Source organism: Homarus americanus, unplaced genomic scaffold, assembly GCF_018991925.1.
Source record: "Homarus americanus isolate GMGI-L3 unplaced genomic scaffold, GMGI_Hamer_2.0 scaffold31037, whole genome shotgun sequence".
Classification (NCBI taxonomy): domain Eukaryota; kingdom Metazoa; phylum Arthropoda; class Malacostraca; order Decapoda; family Nephropidae; genus Homarus; species Homarus americanus.
The window spans coordinates 5,960,853-5,981,454 of record NW_024722227.1 but is presented as its reverse complement, the minus strand read 5'-3'; the positions used below and the strand labels follow the sequence as shown (position 1 = coordinate 5,981,454).

General features: G+C 39.6%; 1 protein-coding gene across 4 annotated transcripts in view; it reads left to right on the top strand.

The window, feature by feature from the left end:
* The first annotated feature begins 1,395 nt into the window (after window positions 1-1,395).
* LOC121862335 (capping protein inhibiting regulator of actin dynamics-like) overlaps window positions 1,396-20,602 on the top strand; it is a 67,414-nt gene continuing 48,207 nt past the window's right edge. Inside the window, exons 1-2 of one of the 4 annotated variants that reach the window (XM_042360543.1) lie at window positions 1,396-1,555; window positions 11,999-12,040. In XM_042360543.1, coding sequence (XP_042216477.1) covers window positions 1,411-1,555; window positions 11,999-12,040 — 187 coding nt within the window. In that variant the 5' untranslated portion in view covers window positions 1,396-1,410. Of the gene's footprint in view, window positions 1,556-10,914; window positions 10,937-11,174; window positions 11,263-11,378; window positions 11,528-11,998; window positions 12,041-20,602 lie in introns of those variants that run through there. The other 3 variants (XM_042360550.1, XM_042360547.1, XM_042360551.1) reach the window with 3 other exon arrangements.

The following is a 20,602-nucleotide window of genomic DNA, read 5'->3' as shown; positions in this document are numbered from 1 at the left end:
AAGTTGGAGGTAGAAAGGGCTGTATGAGACATAAATGATAAGGAAGAGAGATGACTGTGTGTGATAGAAATGGGAAGGAGTGTGATCACTGTGATGGGAGGAGATGCAGGGATGAGGTTAATCCACAATAGATATGGGTAGCGAACAATCTTGCACTACTTGGCATCTCTAGTGTGTGTGTGTGTGTGTGTGTGTGGAGTTACGATAATTACCACTCATCCTCTGAAACTAATCTCTCTTAATTAACTGATCATTGTAATGCTATTAAGCTGTCGCATATAAAATATCTTCAAGAATTTTGTAAACTATAGACTAAACTTTTGTAATGCCCACATGAATACGTACACTGCATAATTGAGATGGGTGAAAGTGACGTGTGTGTGTGTGTGTGTGTGTGTGTGTGTCATCAAAATAGGAAATTGATGTATTATTATTATCATTCTTCTTCTTCATATTATTATTATTATTATTATTATTATTATTATTATTATTATTATTATTATTATGTTAAGTAAACCGAAAACAATAATCTGATTAAACTGACCGACAAAAGTAAGTTAGACGCTTCAAACTTTATGGCAGTTTTTAACCTGAGACGTCTTATGGCAAAGGATAATAATTAAATTCGAAAACTGAAGGACAAAGTCTAAAGAAACTAGTGTCTAAATATGATCAAAATATGCATAGCTGAAAGAAATTACAGTTTGAAACATAAAAATAAGACATAAGATCATGACGATAAAAGTGAACTGTAAACAATAAAAATATTATTTCTTATTAAATGATAAAGTGAAGATATTTTTAATCATAGTATGGCAAAAATACTCTTAAAACGTTCAAACGTGGAAGAAACAATAATTATTGTGTTTCAACCCCGGAGGAAGTGCCAAGCAGTAAGCGTAAATAAACCACAATTTTCGTCTTCTATGCGTTTCACACGGACTCTTTTTACTAATATTACGATTAATATTATCAAGCAACAAATTTAAGGTCCGCTTTTGTAAGATAAAGTGTGAAGTAGGAGTGTGGGAGGGACGTATTCAACAAAACTAGTAAACCTGATGCGGGATGGTAACGTCTAGTCATATTTATCGATCACTCTCTTTGTGAGTAGTGATCAATTTTCAAAAACGTTGCTTTATCTCGAAAATGTATATCCATATTATACATAATTATAATCAAATTAAATGTACTTCATATGTTTGGAGAAAGTCTTAAATCTAACGATGAAACTGAAATACTTTATATTAAATAACTTTTACATGAATCAATTTGAAACAAATCCTAATCCAACGAACATATACGTGACGACACTGCATGACCATATAGACATTTAAACCTGGCGCGAAAGATTCGGATTAGCCAACCAGAGCCGTCGTTATACGGAGTTCAAGAGTGAGAACCAATCAGATGTCAGCTTACATATTAACTTTGGGAGCTTTGTTGGGGCTGTTTTGGCGGCATATATGCGTCGTCGCCACCACTGAGCCCATCACAGTTTGCTTGAATTTTGTGTCGTTTGCACCACTGACGCTCGCCAGTTACCCTAAACCTTGTAAGTATAGAGTTGTGTTATTAAGTTAGTAAAGACTTTGTCGTGAGTTAGGTGAAGCTGAAGCAGTGTGAAGTATGTAAATATTTGTAGGTTGAGAGAGAAAAGCGTGGAGCACACCGGACGTTTTCCATTGGTAGTTTGGTTGTCCTCGAGACCCGTTTGATGTAAATATATTGTAACGTAGAGAGTATGCTTGTCTTTGTTGGAGTTAGTATCCTGTATTTAGTGTAACATATCTTACTTGACTAGTTATTCATTTTAATGTATAATAAAGAGGTGCATCACTGAGTATGTCGTCAGGCTGGTGTGTAGTTCTGAAGCCTTGCCTGAGGGACAGAATTTTGTTCGATGCATTTAGGACGCGAGTTGCAGATAACCAGCATTGATCCTGCTGGTAATTCCTTGTTTAAAATTCGATTTTATATTACATGTTTTGAGGTTCATTAATAAGACTAATATCTGATACGAGTTCCGGAATACGTTACATTATCAACGGTAAATCGTTAGTTAAATTTACGTTCCCATGACACGTTCGACTTTGAATGTTTAATTTAGGTACAAGCTAAGTGTAGAAGTGATGTTAATGCTTATACAGTAGAAACTAAAAATTCTAGGAAAAATAAAAATATTCACGATGCTCTGGAAATATAGCCAGTAGATTTATCGATTGGTGGCGAGGCAAGTGAAATAACAAAGGTATAGCCACCTGCCCTTGTTGGGCCCCAGTTACACCACTGGCTTCCCCCTCCCCCCGCCCCTCCCTTCTCTCTCTCACAGTTGCCAACTGATATTTACGTTTTCACCACGGCCTCCGGGTGGAAATCTTCCCTACACTCACTCGAGAGGTGTATTGTACTTGGTTGTTGTGGGAACTTTTTCCTCTGGGAATAGTATTTTATAGTTGGTTGATATGAATAATCCAGAAATGCTCTGTATTTAAATAGAATACTTGTAGAATTCATACTCTAAATTTTACAGGGAACTCTTCCTAAAATACATTAGGCTATTACTAATCTGAGGCTGTTTACATCGGTTGTCCAAGTCATTAGCTCCCACCTGATTTCATTGAAGTAAAGTGGGTTAATATATAGGACTAACCCGGCAGGGCTGCAGAGCGCCGATGCGGCTGTATCCTCTCGCGTCCAGAAAATGCCAAAAATTTCACCATATTATAGTAAGTTCTTTGTTTAATATACCGGAGAAGTTAAGATAAGGTTAAGTAGGTTTGGTTGGTTAGGTCTGTTCTTCATACCCTCAAATGTTAAGTAGCGTTTATTTAAAAAATGTTTTTTTTTAACATCACAAACTACAACAATGATAATCTGGCGTTTTTATAATTGTCAATTTCACTCGCGGGTTAATCCAATATATAATTACCGTAAAGTGTTAACATGGACAAGGTTGAGACTTGCCAGTTTACTTGCTTTTGTAATATTTTTAGTTATCTGACGCCATCTAGACGTTCACCCTCCACCATTTAGGAACAAGATTAAAGTAGTTTTCCAAATACAGTAGTCTACCTTCATTGCTTCCTAATAGGTGGCAAGTGAACATGACCAGGTAAGTCTATTATGGTGAAATTTCACTATTCTGTACGTATTTGAATTTTTGTGCTTTAGATTGGGTCCTCCATTTTTTCTCTAAAAATAACAGACCATGTTGCATTTGAGTGACTGGAAATTTTTAGAGAAACCTGTTCGGTCTTGAAACGAGAAATTAGTTTTGCCATTGTATTAGCCTTGCGATAGTTGCTGCCACTGGTATTGTAATAAATACAACTTGGATAAGTGTCTGCCAAACACAATGTGATAATTACATCCCTGGCGACGCAACAGCTTATGAATTAGTGATACTTGGTTGAAGATTTATAAAATGTGCTATTTCTGTAGTAATAATTGATTACTTAAAATGCAAGAGGAGACCATATGCATTATAAAAGCCTAACGGTATTAGTGCAAAACATTTCCTGCTTAAGTACATATTCGTAGAAAAGTTGTCATTGTGAAATTTAAGGTTAGATTAGTGGAAAAATTTCACTTGTTAAAACTATATGATTTAGTTATGGTATGTATAAAAAAGCATTTTGCTCTTTCGGAATTTGCCATCAATATTTTTTGTATTGGTATGCACTATTCTACAAAGTACTATCTTATAGTGGACCGGAAATCCGTTCAGTTGTAGCAACAACAGATGCAAAACTTAAAAAGTAGTCATTTTATTAAGAATTGGCGAGAAATGGAGGTTTTGGGGAGGGTCCACAAATTTAACGAAGTATATTCTTCACGAGTAAAAAAAAACATTACTGTACTTGGGCTTTGTTAATTTTTCTTCAGTTCATGCTGCTGGCTTGTTGCCTTTAATACTGTACGGCCTTTTTATTGGGTATAGTATTTCTGGGAGGTGGGTGGGGGGGTAACTTAGGTCATGACTAGGTATCCTGGTTGATTTTTAACATTTCCATAAAGTATTCCCTTTGGGAAACCAGGTATAGATTTTCGTGTAGCAGCACGGCTTGAACAGGTGAGAATTTCTTTGACCTTGAAATACTGCAGCTGACGGGAGGAAACGTTGCCGGCTTACGATCGTGTGACCAGTTAATAATTTTTCGTACACGTTTAAGGTAATCGGGTTATAAAGCAAGAGTTAACATTACCAATATACGCGTCTATAAGAGTGTACTAGCTTCCTGTTGAGTTGCATTCGTATTTTTCTTTAGAAAATTGTTTGTAATATCTAATTTATATAAACTTAATTGTGTATTCAATTTACATTTATTTACAAAAAAAAATGAAGAATTTAAAAATGTGGTTTATATCGGGCATGGGAACGGAAACCATTATAGTTTGTTTGGTATTAGAATCAAACCTTCTGAAGTTAGAAATAATTACAGTTCAGTTTTCATGTTTTCAATGCCTAATATGCAAAGGTCTTAGCGTAACTACATGTACTGTAATAGCATCTTGAATTAATTACTGCCTTGTTTTATACCAGCTTCAGGATGTAGGACGTTATTTTATAATAACTAACAATAGCTTTAAAATCCAAATGACTCGTAGCAGACCGGGTAGCTAGGTAAGGGATTTTATCTTTTATGAAAACATTAAACGAAACCAAACGTGCGAAATTCAAAATGCCTAGATAATACAGTATTCCAGCTTAATCGAACGAAGGGTTGAAGGGCTACGTTATAGTCCGGAAGAACTAGGCTTAATATTTGTGAAATGACTGTTATACCCTCTTTTTTTTTATTATACACGAAAAATCAGAAGTGTATAAAATCTTACTCGTTGTATTCACTCAAAAGTCTAGTATTCTTGACAGTTATAGATCAGTAAGAAATGTGATTAATACTTATTGTGAGATTAGATGCATTTGTTTGAAACTACAGTAATTGCCGTTCCATAGGATCGTATCGGTGAGTAGCCTCACATTTTTGCTCTCTTGTGGAGCCTTAATGGCTTCAATTGATGGCATAGTATTTTAGGGCAACCCACAGGTAGAGTAAAGGAGGTATTCAGAAAGATGGAGGATCTGTGTGCTATTGAATTTAGAGGTAGACATTTAGTGCTGCTGCCACCTGGTGGGGGACACTACTGTCGAACCCATTGGCGAGATAGATTTTGGTAATTTGGGGTCAACGCTGAATGTGTCGGTGGAAAGTGCATCTTGTTGGAGAACATTATTCAGGCTGATAGCCTTTACCCATTTATTATAAGATTTCTTGAATGTTTTTCTGAGATGTGAAAGGAAAAAAAATATTTGGCTAAACTTTAAGTGCATTGATGGGAGATAAAATAAATGTTAGATCTGTGTAGGATGATAATCATGCAATGATTTATTGGTCAACGTAGGGTCGATGGCGAAATTAAAAAGTGCCTATTAGGGCGAGGAGGCAACTGCTTTCCATGGTTTCGCAGCAAATCATTCTCGGTAGAAATTTGCCCCTTTCCTACCTAATATCTATCCCAGCTAGAAGTGGCTATGCCGGGGGAAGGTCGATGACCTGTGTAGAATCATCCCCCCCCCCCATTCTTGATGACTTGTCCTGGGCTTTGTTGAAGCGCAGTACTGTTGGCACTTCTACAGCTTGAGATGTAGACTGTTTCATAGGTTACCACTTTTGACAAATATATTTAACTTGGGTGATGTTAGTGTAGGTAAACGTTAAGTGTGTGTTGTGGGAGGATGGTGGTGCTCCAACAGTGGTGCTTGGGGGAAAGTTGTGGTGAGCGATCTCCCAGCCCCAGGGCGTATATCACTGGTGGACCTCCTCGGGGGTTCTTAAGTGTGTTGGTACCTGATGGTGCTAGGTTTTTACGTGTAATATTGGGCTGCAGTTCCACCATTACGTACAGGGAATGGTTAGGTTGATAGTTCCTTAATTTATTGGCCAGTTATAAAGAGAATATTGTGTAATAGGTTTGATACCGATCCATTGAACTATTGCGGGTAACCTTGATAATCTTTAATGCGAGTTGTGCAATTAATGATTACTAGATAAGTTAATGATTGGAGTAGTTTTCCGGTTTAAACCTATATATAAATGCAGTCTAAAAAATTAATGGATGCATGCATAAACTGACTGGTAATATTCTTAGGACTTAGAGGGGTTTACTAGGTGGCTGTGAAGCAGGTAAAGTATGACTGGAAGGTAGACTGCGGGTTGGAGAGGTGAATGACCCAAGCCCACAGCCGCCACCATGAGATTCTGGCCTCGTCTGCCCTGTCTGACCTTCCTCCCTCTCTCCTACCATCACCGCCTTCTTCCCCACTTACCTTATTGACTCACCTTGATGCCCTCCCGGGAGAAACGCTGCATGGTAACACATAGCCACGTCCTGCCTCGTCATTTATAGGCGTCATTCATTAAATTCTACTTAACTGATCATTTCCACTTCTCGTAAAGGTGAATTATTCTTACCTTTCATTAGCCATATATACTGTCGATCTTTTAAGTTATGCGTCGTAGTTTTAACTATTTTTCTAACGTGGATTTGTATTCATTCATTGTAGTGATGCTGCATTAGGACCGTTAGTCACCATGCGCTGCTGTCTAGCCTTCATTGATCGGCAACTGCAGGAATGCAGTGAGCGTTGACTTTTGATTATTAACTGCAGTAAGAAATCCCTTACAGTTGTCCTAGCTGTCGATTATACTTAATTTCCACAATTCCTTTCTACTCCCTGTTCATACATTATCTTGGCCATACCGTACACCGATACTCCGTAAAATCTAGCATTTGTCCTCCCCCTGATCTTACGATGGAGTGTTATTTAATTTTCTTTCATGTAATCTTTTGTTGTTGGCACATTTAATGAATGGTGGAATTTACTATTTAGTGGATGTGAAGAAATGGGTGGAAGCAGAATTAACTAATCACATTGTACTTCCCAAATTAGCTCATTTGAAGAATAAGGACTGGACTAAAGTTTAGATGGACATTGTCTTGCCAGACTGCGAGTGATGAATGCATTAAAAAAATTATACTTGGGGCAGTTAATGAAATTGCTGTAGGATAATGCACTATAAATTAAATGCTGAAGCAGTGAACAGTAGCTAAGTTTACGGTCTACTTGCAACTATGCAATGTGTATACTGTATATTAAAATTTAAAAAACCTTAAAGTAAGTTGGTGCTAGTATAGTGAATTGGTATTGAAACGTCTTCATTGTATCCTAGCAACCCTTGCAGGGCTTGCCGGCAACTAGCAGCCGCCAGTCTGCGGTGAGTAGGTTGACATCCCCTCCCTGCAGCCGATCTTTGTATCGCAGCCGCCACCCGCCTAAAACGTGTTCATTCACAGTCGTGGCAAATGTTGAGGCTCTGAATCATATTTACACTTAATTAATCTGCACCGTTTAGCAGTCATTGTCGTTTAATAATATTTCGGCATTTACCGTAGATACTTTAGCTTGTATTTCGTGGACCACATGATGAAACCTCTTTGAGTTACCGTACGTGCTGTAGTTCTCATTTGTAACCGTACATTTTAGGTGTGACTATATCTTTGACTGACACCTCTGTCTAGTGGAGTAAGATTTCATACTCGCGTCGACGTTCGCCCCCCTTTAAAACATTTGCATAAATCAACAAGTTCAACACATTGTTACCCGAATAGCGTCCATATTTTCTAATGAAGTATTAACCCTTGGTCTTTATAAAACTGAAGGCCAATAAAAATAGATGGATTTTGCGACCCTGGGCGTCAGAATTTTGTGGTGGCCTTGAGTGTTACGAGGGGTGTCCTAGACTAAATGCTCACAAGGAGGGAAAACGATAGAAATTTTTATTGCTACAACTTAAAATAAATTAATTTGTATAAGGTAATGTTTGCTGCATTTAAGGCATCGTTTACCACCATGATAGCCAAATTGTTAGGCGAGGTATTAAATTAACTTAATTTATAATTACGTACTGTATTACGATTATGTACTAGATCATATGTGGTTAATCAAAAGTAAAAAACAAAAAAGGACAAGTTAATATTTAGTGATGTATTTTTCTATCGAGACTAATCTCGTTTCTACATGTTGTAAGGCGTGTTAATAGCTGGTTTTCCGACATTTGCGTTGTGTAGATTAATATAATATTTCTGTCTCCTTTACTGGTGCGTTTTCAGGGGGTCGTCAAATCATTACTTTGTTTTAATATTGTTTTACTTAGATGCCACAGTGTTTACTATTGCTCGACTGCTGTCGAGTGTAAAACACCGCTGCCACACGTCACAAAACCTGACGAGCCCCTGTAAACCCACTAGTGAAGGGTACTGTGCAGTAGCTGAAAAAAGTACCTGCTTACTGTGTGAAACAAGGAGACGACGGACGATAGCTATTGGGATATGCTTGTTGTCTCCTTAGTATGTGACCAGTATTGACTGTAAGTCAAGGTCGTGTTGCTCGGCTTGCTTTATTTTATTTGAAACCGTGACCTGTATTTATATGAATGGTTGATTTGATTTAATGAAGCTTAAGACCTGTGCTTGATGTCCAGTATGGTCGCTGTGGCAGCAATTTTTTTTTACTGAGGTTTTAAGAAATTTCTCGTACTACGGTATAGCTTGGGGTATTTCGGTGAATTTGAATACAACATCGGATTCAAGCATGTATAACTATTTAACTGCTTATGATGTAATGAGGTGGATATACGCATGATGGTTAGGCACCCTGGTTCCTAGTTGGGTAAATCTAAACTGGAAGCCAAGTTTATTAAGCAGCAGAATTTCATAGCTGTTCACTCGCCAACAAAATCCTGTCGCCTCACCTGCCTCTACATGAACCCCGAGGTAGGTGAGGCGACAGGACTTTTGTTGGCGAGTGTACATTTAGATGACATTAACAACATCCGTATGGTAAATGAGGTTCAGGCACCCAGACTAGGCAGTCGGGCTTCCCCTCATTGGGTGAAATTCTTGCGACAGAAATCAGTAGGATATCAATGAAGCTAGGAATTACACTATTATTGTTTGAGTTAAGAGTAAAAAATATATACCATTTTGTAAATTATATATATATATATATATATATATATATATATATATATATATTATATATATATATATATATATATATATATATATATATAGATATATATATATATAAATATATATATATATATATATATATATATATATATATATATATATATATATATATATATAAATATATATATATATAAATATATATATATATAAATATATATATATAATATATATATATATATATATATATATATATATATATATATATATATATATATATATATATATATATATATATATATATATATATATATATATATATATATATATATATATATATATATATATAAAGGGTGAATGCTTTTAGCAAGCTTTTTTATATTTAGTCTGACTTTAATCCGTTATAATTGCCAGTGTCGAAGCTTAAGACGGACTTGGTTTTAGATAGCCGTTTCATTCGCATGTACAGTAATTGGGTTAGGGTTCTCAGATCTGTGGACTGTTCAGACAGGTTTCATGGTTCTGGTATGATCATACTCCAGCAGAACCATACAGGTTCTCGGGACTTCTTGTTCGCTTATATAGTGGCCTAAATTTTATTGTACCACTGTTAGTGAAAATACTCTTTTTTTTATATAGAGCAGTTCGGACTTCCGAGTAGATATTGAATGAAGTCGATCGTTCTTTCTTTGTTAGCTACGGAAGACCACTACAGTATTCTGATTTGGTAATTACATTGGGGCCAGGTCATTTATGTCAAAGTCTGGGATGTCATGATACTGTAAGTACGGTGCTGTATCAAGTAACAAGCGAATCAGAAACCAGCAGTGAGCAGAAAACTGTCAGTTACAAAGCTATGCAGGTAATTTTTTTTATGCGGATGGAAAATGGCCGTAAAACGATGGTGATATTTGCCATTCTTTTCCTCTAATATCTGGCATAAAATAGTTTTATTCCTGTACAACTATTCCATCGAAAGAAAAATCTGTTTCAACAGCATGCAGTGAGGTTACTGGTTGTGTGGTGTGAAGATGTGTGCCGGCAGGTGTAATTGGTGCCGGTCGTCTTAGATTAGTAGTTGCAGGTGTGGCAAGGGGCAGGTGAATCCCTTGGGCTTGACTGCATACTGCCCCCATTGTATTGATCATGGAGGAGGTACCGCAAGCATGTGACGAACACCGTCTAGAGGTGGTCTAGGATAGTATAGATATTCATGTAGTATGTGGTGGTGGGGGCAGTGGTTAGAGAAGCCATTAGGTTAATGTTGAAAGTTAAAAATTTAAAAGTACTTAGGTTAGAATGAATGCAATTTGTTCATTCTTGGATATTGGGCACTCGCTATGTACCCATACACAATGATGTTATTACTTATTTTTATTATTGTTATATGGAACTAATGATCAACGTAAAGCCGGTCTCGAAATTCCTACACGACTAATTGATCGTGGTAGCGGACAGCACTTGTCGCTTAAAGCCTTGCGGGGTAATCTAGCAGGTGTAGGTATGTGAGCCCGCGTGGGTCATGTGCAGGTGTATCGTGTGGGGGGCGAGGGGCGGGCCGGGGTACTGTATATAAACCGGGAGGGGCGTGTGGCCTACCACAGAAGCGCCCCGCCTTCTGCTACTCCTGACGTGGTGCCGGTTCTCCTGCCGCAGTGCCGCCAGCCCCTCCCCCTCTGCCTCTGGAATACCCCAGCTCGCCTCCATAGCAACCCCTCCCTTGTTCCCTCCTACCTCTATGCATAAACCTGATCACCAGTTTGTACTTTGTTAATATCACCTAATACGCTCGATAAGAACAGCTCTCAAGATCTTCAGTAACTCTTGTAGTCTTTATTGGCATATCTAGACACCCCCCCTCCCTCGCGCTCTTTCCCCCTCAACTTCTTCTTCCGCATCACAGGTACAGTACGTTCCGCTTATTAGTATATTCTTAGTTGTCAGACTATTTCCCACATTTTGTGATGGAAGGGAATATTTTTAGAGTAGGTAATTATTTTTTTAATAATTTTGTTTGAGTTAGAAAATCTTTCGCCTGTTAAGCGGATATAAACCGGAAAAAATAGCGTGGTCCACACAACGAGATAGTGTTGTAGCGCCGCCATGTTGGAAGAGGGCTAAGACCACGTGCTGGGGGCCCAATAAAGCGAACAGTCATGGACGGTGGTCGCCTAGTGCAGGTGGTCGACTTTAGCAGGTCGTTGCGAGTAGACGTTGTCTTAGATACAGGTAACTTATCGTCACCAGCAAAAAGTGTTAGATGGTGCGATGGTCGCCAGTGTTAGTAGAAGTCTTATTTTTTTTTTTATTTAGTGTGATAGTCTTCAGTCTTAGAATTTCCGAGTGAAGGTTGACACTTGGCAAAAGCAGGTGGTGTGCCGCCGTGGACTTTACCGTGGGACGGAAACGTGTGTTGCACTAGTGTCAAATTATTGTTCAGTCGTCGAGGGTCGTGACAGCTGCTCGGGCACCGAAAACGGGAATATTTTTGTTGGTGCAGTATCTAATAGACCTCGTTGTGCCCTTTTGTTTATGGTGATTTTAGCTATTTGTGTGAGAGTCGATGTACATTTCTGCCCTCTAAAGATTTTTTGTTTAAAATCTGATTTTTTATAGTGTTGTGGTTTGTGGACGTGGTGGGTTTTAATGATTTACATGTATTGCCTATTAATATTTTCCTGCCTGCTGTGGTTTAAGTTTATAGATGGATTTTGTTTTCCAATATTGGCCAGTTTCTCTTAATATATGGTGGTAATTTGTAGTTGTCATTTAATAACGGTGATGGTTTGTTTTGATATAGATTAGTGTATGAGGTACAGTGTATCAGCAGGGATAAAACCTCACTGTCCAGTTGAGAATGGTTTAATTAAGTTGTAAATATACTGGTTAACTTGATAGTATGGTAGAAGGTTATGGACTGACGGTGCTATCCGAGATGAAAACTGTATTCCTCTTTCTTTTTCAGACAAATCAACCAAGATGTCTTCAAACGCTGCCGATAAGGAATGTGAGTACTAAACCCATTTTCTCGAGTTGAATGTTATTGTCATACCGGTAGTTGTCAATCAATGTCCATCATTGCATACTATCGCCAGCATATCATTTCCATCAGATTCATATTATCTCCCCGTTGATGTCGCGCCAGGCGACCCTATGTCCTTCCACAAAAAGTTTGTCTGTACCCGCTGCGCCGTCTGTTCCCGAGGCGTCCGAACGAAATCCAGTTTTAAGGTTTTGCAACTAGGTTGGACATGCTGACCACGGTCAGTTGATTTAAAGTTGCAACTTGGCATCGGGTGGGGTGGAGGTTGTTGCTGGTCACGGGTATTGATTCACTGTGGTCTGGCCCGGCACTCCTCACCTCCCGACCTTCATGGTGGACTTACTATTGGCATTGATGGTGACGAGGCCACGGCTGTAACTTAGATACAGGGGAGGATGTGGCTTTAACTTAGATGTGGAGGAGGTTATGGCTGTTACTTAGATGTGGAGGAGGTTATGGCGGTTACTTAGATGTGGAGGAGGTTATGGCGGTTACTTAGATGTGGAGGAGGTTATGGCGGTTACTTAGATGTGGAGGAGGTTATGGCTGTTACTCAGGCAGTTATACGGCTGTAATTTAAAGAGGTTACGGAATACGATACAGGGCATGCTGTAGCTTAGGTACAGTGCAATATGTCTTTAATTTAGGTACAGAGCAACATGTAGCTGTAGCTTAAATACAGAGCATGTGGCCGTAACTTCGATACATGGGTAGGCTTTGGGTGTAACTTAATTACAGGGAGACAGTGACTGTAACTAGATACTGGCAAAATCTTGGAAATACGTACAGGAGTGGTGTAGAGAATTTATTAAATGTATATTTCAGCTTAATGCTTCCGTCGGGATGTATTGGACTGGAAGGAACACTTGTAAGTGGGAAGGTTAAACGGCCTACTTTTTCCAGATACACACACTGCCCTATCCTATGTACAGTAATATATATATATATATATATATATATATATATATATATATATATATATATATATATATATATATCATATATATCTCTATCTATCTATTATATATATATATCTCTATCTATCTATCTATCTCCACTCCTGTACACCTTAAGGCTGGTTCGGGTGGGATGGTGAACGAGTCATGTACCCGACTGCCCTGGTGGCAGACCTCACCTGGGGTCGCGCATTTAAAGCACCAAGCTGCTTTATTTTGCATGTCAAAGGGCTTTCGCTAATGTTTGAAAAGGGGAGATTTACGTAGTAGGGGAGGCCGGGGTCTCATTTTCTCTCCCCCTTCTGTCTGTCTCCCAGCCAGCCACCCACCCAGAGGTTTGTGCCTTAAAAATAGAGAAAATACTAAACATTACTAAAATTTCTATAGTAGTGTAAAACTGGTATTGAACCGTAATGGAACTTTGAATTCCCAAAACTGGCTAAACTAAGCATACACAAGGGAGCGCCTCTAAACGTACCGTATATAGAGTATTTGTTAATGGTTAATGGATTATTAATTTCACCCATCCAGGTTTTGGTAAGTGGAGGAGGCAGTCTCTCTTTATCTTGCTGGATCTAATATTTGTGAAGGCATATTTTCATGGTTATCAGTTTATTGAAGATTTGGAATTCTTAAACTGGAAAAAAAAAATATGGCTATCTCGCTTTTGCAATTTTTCTCCAGTCAGCTTATTTTACTTGTATTTGCTGGCTTACTCTGTATATACTGTAGCTAGCTTGTTTATAGTATTCTTGGAATGGTGGAATCGATAAACATTATCTATAAAAGACTGTTCTTGAAAAGCGAATTATGAACATGGTTGACAGATGAAACGCGAGACTGGCCTTGGAGAAGGCGATTTCGGTTTGACGATAAGGTAACCAAGGTACTCTGGCTGCACGATAAGCTCTTTATTTTATTTATTTATTGCAATTATTTTTAACATACTGATTGTAACTGGTGTATAATAGCTTCGTTATGGTGACTTATCTATTTTCTTTAGTAATGCAGCCGTTAGGAGTCTAATAACGATTGTGCCTACGGTTATGGGATTATTGGGTCCATCAGTAGTAAACAAGTTTGTATAATGGTGCATTGAAGCTTCTCGAGTAATATGCGTGTTATTAGTTCCTGAACATTTAGGATCCTCCTGTATTGAGCAACTTTGGTAGGTTATGTAACTTGAGTTCCTCCAAGTAATGGTGGCGTGTTGTTGTGCCATGAATGTCCGTAAGGAAGACGACCTCGGCCACAACCAAAGGCATGTCGACTCTACCTCTGTATCAGGAAGTGACCTGTTCCATTGTTCAAAATATCGTAGTTTACGATTATCCTCGCTGCTAAAGGTAGAGGGGAAACGTTTTTATATAGAACTTTTTACGAAAGGTACTGAAAAATGGAATTTGCAATGTAATAAAATATTGTTAGAGATCAATATTTTGCTTTTCGTATTTCGTATGTAGAAGCTCAAGAAGTGTGAATTGATAAAGAATTTAAGGCAAGACGAGACAATTTTTGGAAATTTTTTCAAAGAAACGAGAAGTGCAACCCAGGGAGCCCGCTGACCTGCACCACAAGGTTAAGACGGCGGGCAAGGCAGGAGAGCCGCCCAGCCAACGGTCCCGTCTGCCTTATATGGCGCAGAGTTGGCGCCGCCGCATTGAGGAACCCGGGGGGGGTGACGCACGGGGAGAATTAGGTCGCGTTTTCGGATGAATGATGTCGAGACGAGTCGGTATCAAAGGTAGTGGAGTACAGTAGCTGGTTTGGAAGGTATATAGTGGAATAGGTCTCGTAATGGTAGAGACGTTTAGGGTTGACCGAGGGTGAAAAGGACGCTGCGGTGAGGTCAAGTGGTAACAAGTCTTATTTGAGGGAAAGCTTGACGAGGCGGAAAGTAACTCTGCTGATGTGCTATTGGTTGTGGCATACTATTGCCATTTAAAATATTTTTTGAAATATAACTTAGTATTTTTATAGTGTTTTAGGTTATGCAACTGATGGCGTTCAGACTGCTACACAATTAGTTCAGTTCTAGTAAAGTATTTATATTACTGTAAACAGTACATCCGCTTCTGCTTGAGCGAATGAGGTGGTTTAATTAGATAATTAGATTGAGAGGTTGGTTAGTGCTGGAAATTGTATTAACGGGTGCGTGAAATTAAAATGATAGGACCTGTAGCCTTGTGAAACACCGGTGCTCAAATAGTAGACCCTTACAGTATTGTATATGGGCGAGCATTTTGTACATTGGAATCTTCGGGTTCATTTTGGGAGGCAATGGCCAGAAACAGACCCAAGAGGATAGCGTAGACTATCGTAGGGGTTCACTACGGATGTTGATATGAAATTTGTGAAGGACCTGCTGAATCTAGTCACTTTTTCGGTGGGAAACGTCTAATAGGCAAGAGCTGTTCTGGAGTGTGCATACTAAGCATTTGGTACGCAAGGAAACGATGTGGCCGGCATTGCACTCGACAGCCTTCACTTCAACTGTAAAGTTAGGGACACCTTTACAGTAGGGTGGACTGGGACCTAACAACAGACACTTAATCAGGAGGGGAGTGCTATGTCCTTTGGTAGACCTGTTCGTCTTTGTTTCACCGAGACTGAAATATTCCATAGCAGAGGTGCCTGAAGGATTTCTTTCGATGTTGGTGTAAGAGTTCTAGACCGTTTCTATCTCGATATTGTTCAATGTTACCTCAATATCAAATATATTTCTTTCGGGAGGGGAGACATTCCAATAGGTCAAAACTATTTAATTTAAATAGACAGCGGGAGTGTTTTAATGTTTTGACAAAAGAATCTTGGTAGAGTTTTTCTTACACAAGTGCCGTTGCCACTGGCCATGTAGGCATCCACTGACCTAGTCCAGCTAGATGTTCCTCTCCATCCAGTGTTTTCTGTATTTGAATAAACCATACGGTTACTCTCCCTGGGTGACTGGGTTGCTCGGGTTATTTCCTGGTCGCTGGTTTAATTGTGAGTTAATGTCTTTGTCCCCCGGAAACGTGAATAATTCGCCTTAATCTCGCGGAACAGTCAGAGAATGAGGAAGAGGTGGCAATACTATGGTGTTACACATGATTAGTACGATTAGGCAGTGGTGGTTTAGGCAGAATGTTAGGGAAATGTCATTGGGCAGAATACTTAAACTATTGGAGGCGAGATAAACGGGGAGGGTGCTGACAGGAGTTCATGGTTTTGGACGGAATTGGCAGTGAATCTGGTTAGTATGAACACGAATATAGTGACCGTTGCCTCGTCAATTTGCATTAACGTTGAACATTCTTATTCCTGTAGAGTAATATAGTTTGAGTATGATGCAATAGAAACAATGTACACTTAAGATTTTATCTTTAATATTGTAACGCTTCCTATGTTAACTTTTTTATGTACTTCTGAAGTATGACAAATGCCCTGGGTAAATAGCGACTGAAGATGCCGGAGATGACAACTAAGAATAGATACAAAGTGCTCATTAAAACAATATTTTATCGAAGATTTATATTAAAAAAAATAATTCAGGATGTACTGAAACCCCCTTTTATTTGTTGGGTGTAGTTTAGCCTGATCATAAAGACACTCATCACATGGGATTGAAGCACTTTATGTAACAAACAGTACGGTTTAGGTGGAATGTAGCACCTTTGAAGTAATATAATAAAATAATGATAATCTTTGCGGCTAGCATGGGATACTGTATTAAACTTTCACAAAAAAATGGCTGCTACTTCGTGCATGATAAAGGTGATGTACTGTATACAGTACAAGTACAGGACTGTAACATAACCCGCTATCCAAGCAGTAGTGAAACTTGAAGCTGTAAAAAAAAGTTTGTTCCCTTGATTTGACCAAAAACTGTGACGGGCACCTGGCATGATGGGTGTACCTTGCTGACTGTGATAGGCGAGTAGGGAGAAGCTGACGAGATGAGGCCGAGGTGTGGGCGAAGGTTGTGGCGACCGCCTGCGCTGGCCTCAATGTTGCCAGGGTTGTTGGCGAAAGTTGGTTACTGTGAAGGTGGCTTGAAGTGGCTGCTCATTACTTTAGTGGAAGTAGTGGTTGTATACTTGTAGAGTTGGGCATTTGGCTTTATTATATACAATATTTAATACACGAGAACTTCCACGTATATCTGTACAGGACTTGAAAATATCGTGAATTAACGTTCTTAAAGTATTCCAGCAAAAATAAGTATGCAAATTTCTGATGATTATCTTTTGGGATAAGGTTGATTTCTCGAGACGATGCTTTTATAACCAGCTTGGTCACCGTACTTGTTTCGTTACAGATCTAAAGATAAAGTATTTCTTGAATGAATTAAAATGTAGGTAGGAGAGCATTTCATCATTAGCATCATAGTGTTGAAAGGATTAATTCAAATATCACACGGGAAACAATTAGTGGTTATATTTGGTTGATAAAAGTTGTAACGGTTCAACTTTAACTTGGTAAATTTATCTTGTATATGAACTTCCTAATGATTTCTTATCTTAGCTGAATTATTAATAAGCCGCCCGGCCCACATCTTTATAATAGTTTCTAAGCTAGATAATCACTGGTATATACTTGGTGGATGCTGTTCTTCATTATATATTTTTTCTTTTGAGGCTTATGGGAAGCTGTCAAGAATGTTATTTGCAATTTACACATGTTCGCATATATTAAATGTTATGGATCGTATGCCACGCCCACACAGTTCTTACACTTCTGGTATATAAACTGTATTGTACTAAAGTTCTCCTTCCTGTGATGTCTACGTCCAGCCACTCCCTCCCCCTTTCAACTATCCCCCCAGCCGTCCTGCTCTACCCCGTTTCATCTCTTACCAACGGGTTTTCCCTGAATACTGGCGTAGGGCTCCCCAGTTTCCAAGAGCTGGTGATTCAGCCTCACAACAGATGCTGTCAGGCACGTGAATGGGATTATGTAAGCTTTCACGTATACAGCGCGAAGCCGGTTCATGGTCTATTCAAATGTAAAGAATAGTGATATATTTAGCCGAGAACTTACTGTAGTGGTGCTACTGGAATAGACTGAGTGAGTTAGTATGTGGGGAATCAGGACTATAAACTCTACGTTCCCACATTGCTCCACTTGAATCGATGCCATCCGTTTTCTATGGAGTGAAGTTTCCTGTGACAGCCACGGTTCAAGGGCGGGTTCCGTTGTGTTCACCCAAAGGTATTATGAGTCTTGGTACGTGAGAAGAATTAAGTGTAAAGATAAGGGGAGAACTTTTAAGCACCATGTATTGGGATACTTCGATGTAGTTTGGTAGTTTGACGATACAGGACCACATCTTAAACCTTCTGTAATATCGTGTTCGTACAGTATTATCCCGTTAAGGAGTACAGTTAAAGGGGGAAAGGTTAGTTCGTGGAGATCGAATACGGTAATGTGATCCATCTTAAGAGGACACTTAAGTTAATTTGTCATGTTTTAGTATTAAAATTTTTTGTGATCGAAGCTAGATTACCTTCTCCATTAATTATAAGGAAGTTATTACTGCTCACCGCCTTTCAAATTATACACTTGACTCTTAAACGGCATACTTATACAGGAGTACTTTATGCATCTTGGTGAATTCCCTAACCATTATCTTAAATCTCATTTCATGACCACTCTTCCCCTCCCCTTTTAATCTGGCACGTGGAGTCCTTCTTCATTGTGAATCATGTTAATCTGACGTAGTTTAGGTTTAGTGTTTACTGGCCAGCGCGATATACAAGTATGTCCTTGATGAGTCGGTGTGTATCTGATTGTTTTGTCTATTGTGTGTGTGTGTGTGTGTGTTTGATCTTGTGTGTGCCTGTCGTGTTTGTTCTGTATATTTGGTGTTTTTGTTTAGTATATTTGTATCTGGCTTTTGTGTATGTCTGGTCGATTTGTGTCGGATCTTTTTGACTTCAGTGTTTGTGTGTAGGGCGTTTGGACCTTTGTCCACTGTATGCGTGTGTGAGTGTCGGTCTTTGGTCTACGGCATGTTTTTTTTTTAGATTTCTAGTCTTGTGTTGGCCTCCTGGTGTGTGGGTGTGAGGGAGATGGGCTGTGAGCAGCCGGGCGCGGGCCGCCCCATGACTCATCCCACAGTGCCGCCACTTGGTCGAGGTACGATAATCCGCCGCTAAAACAATCCCTGGCCAGGACACACCTACCACACCATACACTTGTCTGTTCCGGTAGCGCATCCCGTCAGGGAATCTCGCAGCATATGTCTAGTTCATAGCTTTTTAATAGTCTTTCATACATGTATATTAAATATATTTTCAGAGAATATTTTGATAGTCAATAATTTAACCTAGGGCATTATTAACGTCGATTAACTTTGAATAAGGATTTGATTATGCATTTAGACGGCTGGAAGACCTAGCGCCTTGCACTGTGAAGTTGTAGCAGGTTTGTGTTGGTGGCGAGGAGCGATATCGGTATTCGTGACTGGTGCCTACCTGGCGACACCTGAGGGCCACAAACTGTTCCGGCGGCTCCTCGATGTCTGTAGGAGTGGCACCACTCTCCCCCATGCATCCATTCTCCACCCACCTGTGTTGCCACCTGCCTTCTCCCTTCCTGTTATAGGCTTTTCCCATTCATCCCACCTGTTAGAGGCTTCGCCCTTTACCCCACCTGTTAGAGGCTTCGCCCTTCACCCCACCTGTTAGAGGCTTCGCCCTTCACCCCACCTGTGTTTGAGGCTTCGCCCTTCACCCCACCTGTGTTTGAGGCTTCGCCCTTCACCCCACCTGTGTTTGAGGCTTCGCCCTTCACCCCACCTGTGTTTGAGGCTTCGCCCTTCACCCCACCTGTGTTTGAGGCTTCCCGCAGTTGGAGTGTCTCCAGACGTCAGCGTTATGTGCACAACTGACTAGAAATCAAGTTTATGTATGATAATGTGTAAAGTATTATGTGCCTCATAAGAACAGACTTGCGGCAGATAGTCTGGCTGTCGAGAGGGAGTCCGGCCTTGTTTCAACCTCTTTTAACAGGTTAACCTTGGGGGTGAGAGAATTGGCCAACACGATTAACTGCCAATTGCCGTGGTGGGCAGAGAATCCCCCATATACTCCTGTATAACTGCATAGATACTTGTCTTGCACGATTCGCATTAATGGAAGGACGGAGTGATTTGTTTCGTGGTTGGTTAATAGAGGTTGTGTTGGTGATACGCCTTTAAGTTCCCGTGTTGTTGCTTCCCCCCGCCAGTGAGATCTGAACCGGTTTATATTTTGGATAACACGTATAAGTAAGGGTAGAACGTGCGAGTAATAAAGACTAATTGTTAGACGAGTTGTAGAATGTGTGCATGGTGGTGTAGATCTGTGTGTGTGGTGAGTAACTGGGAGAGGGCGAGGAGAGGCATGGAGCAGCGCCCTCCAGACAGCAGACGGTGGCGGCGGTGTCTGGTATTGATTGTACTGACAGACACCATACGCGCGCACAAGCGCTCACTCAAACTTGTTTAGCTAAAACCATTTTTACACATGTCTAGATAACTGAGGTTATCTTCTCTACTGTAGGTGAACTGGATGTAGTAGTATTCACTCATAGCAAATAAGTACTTCCT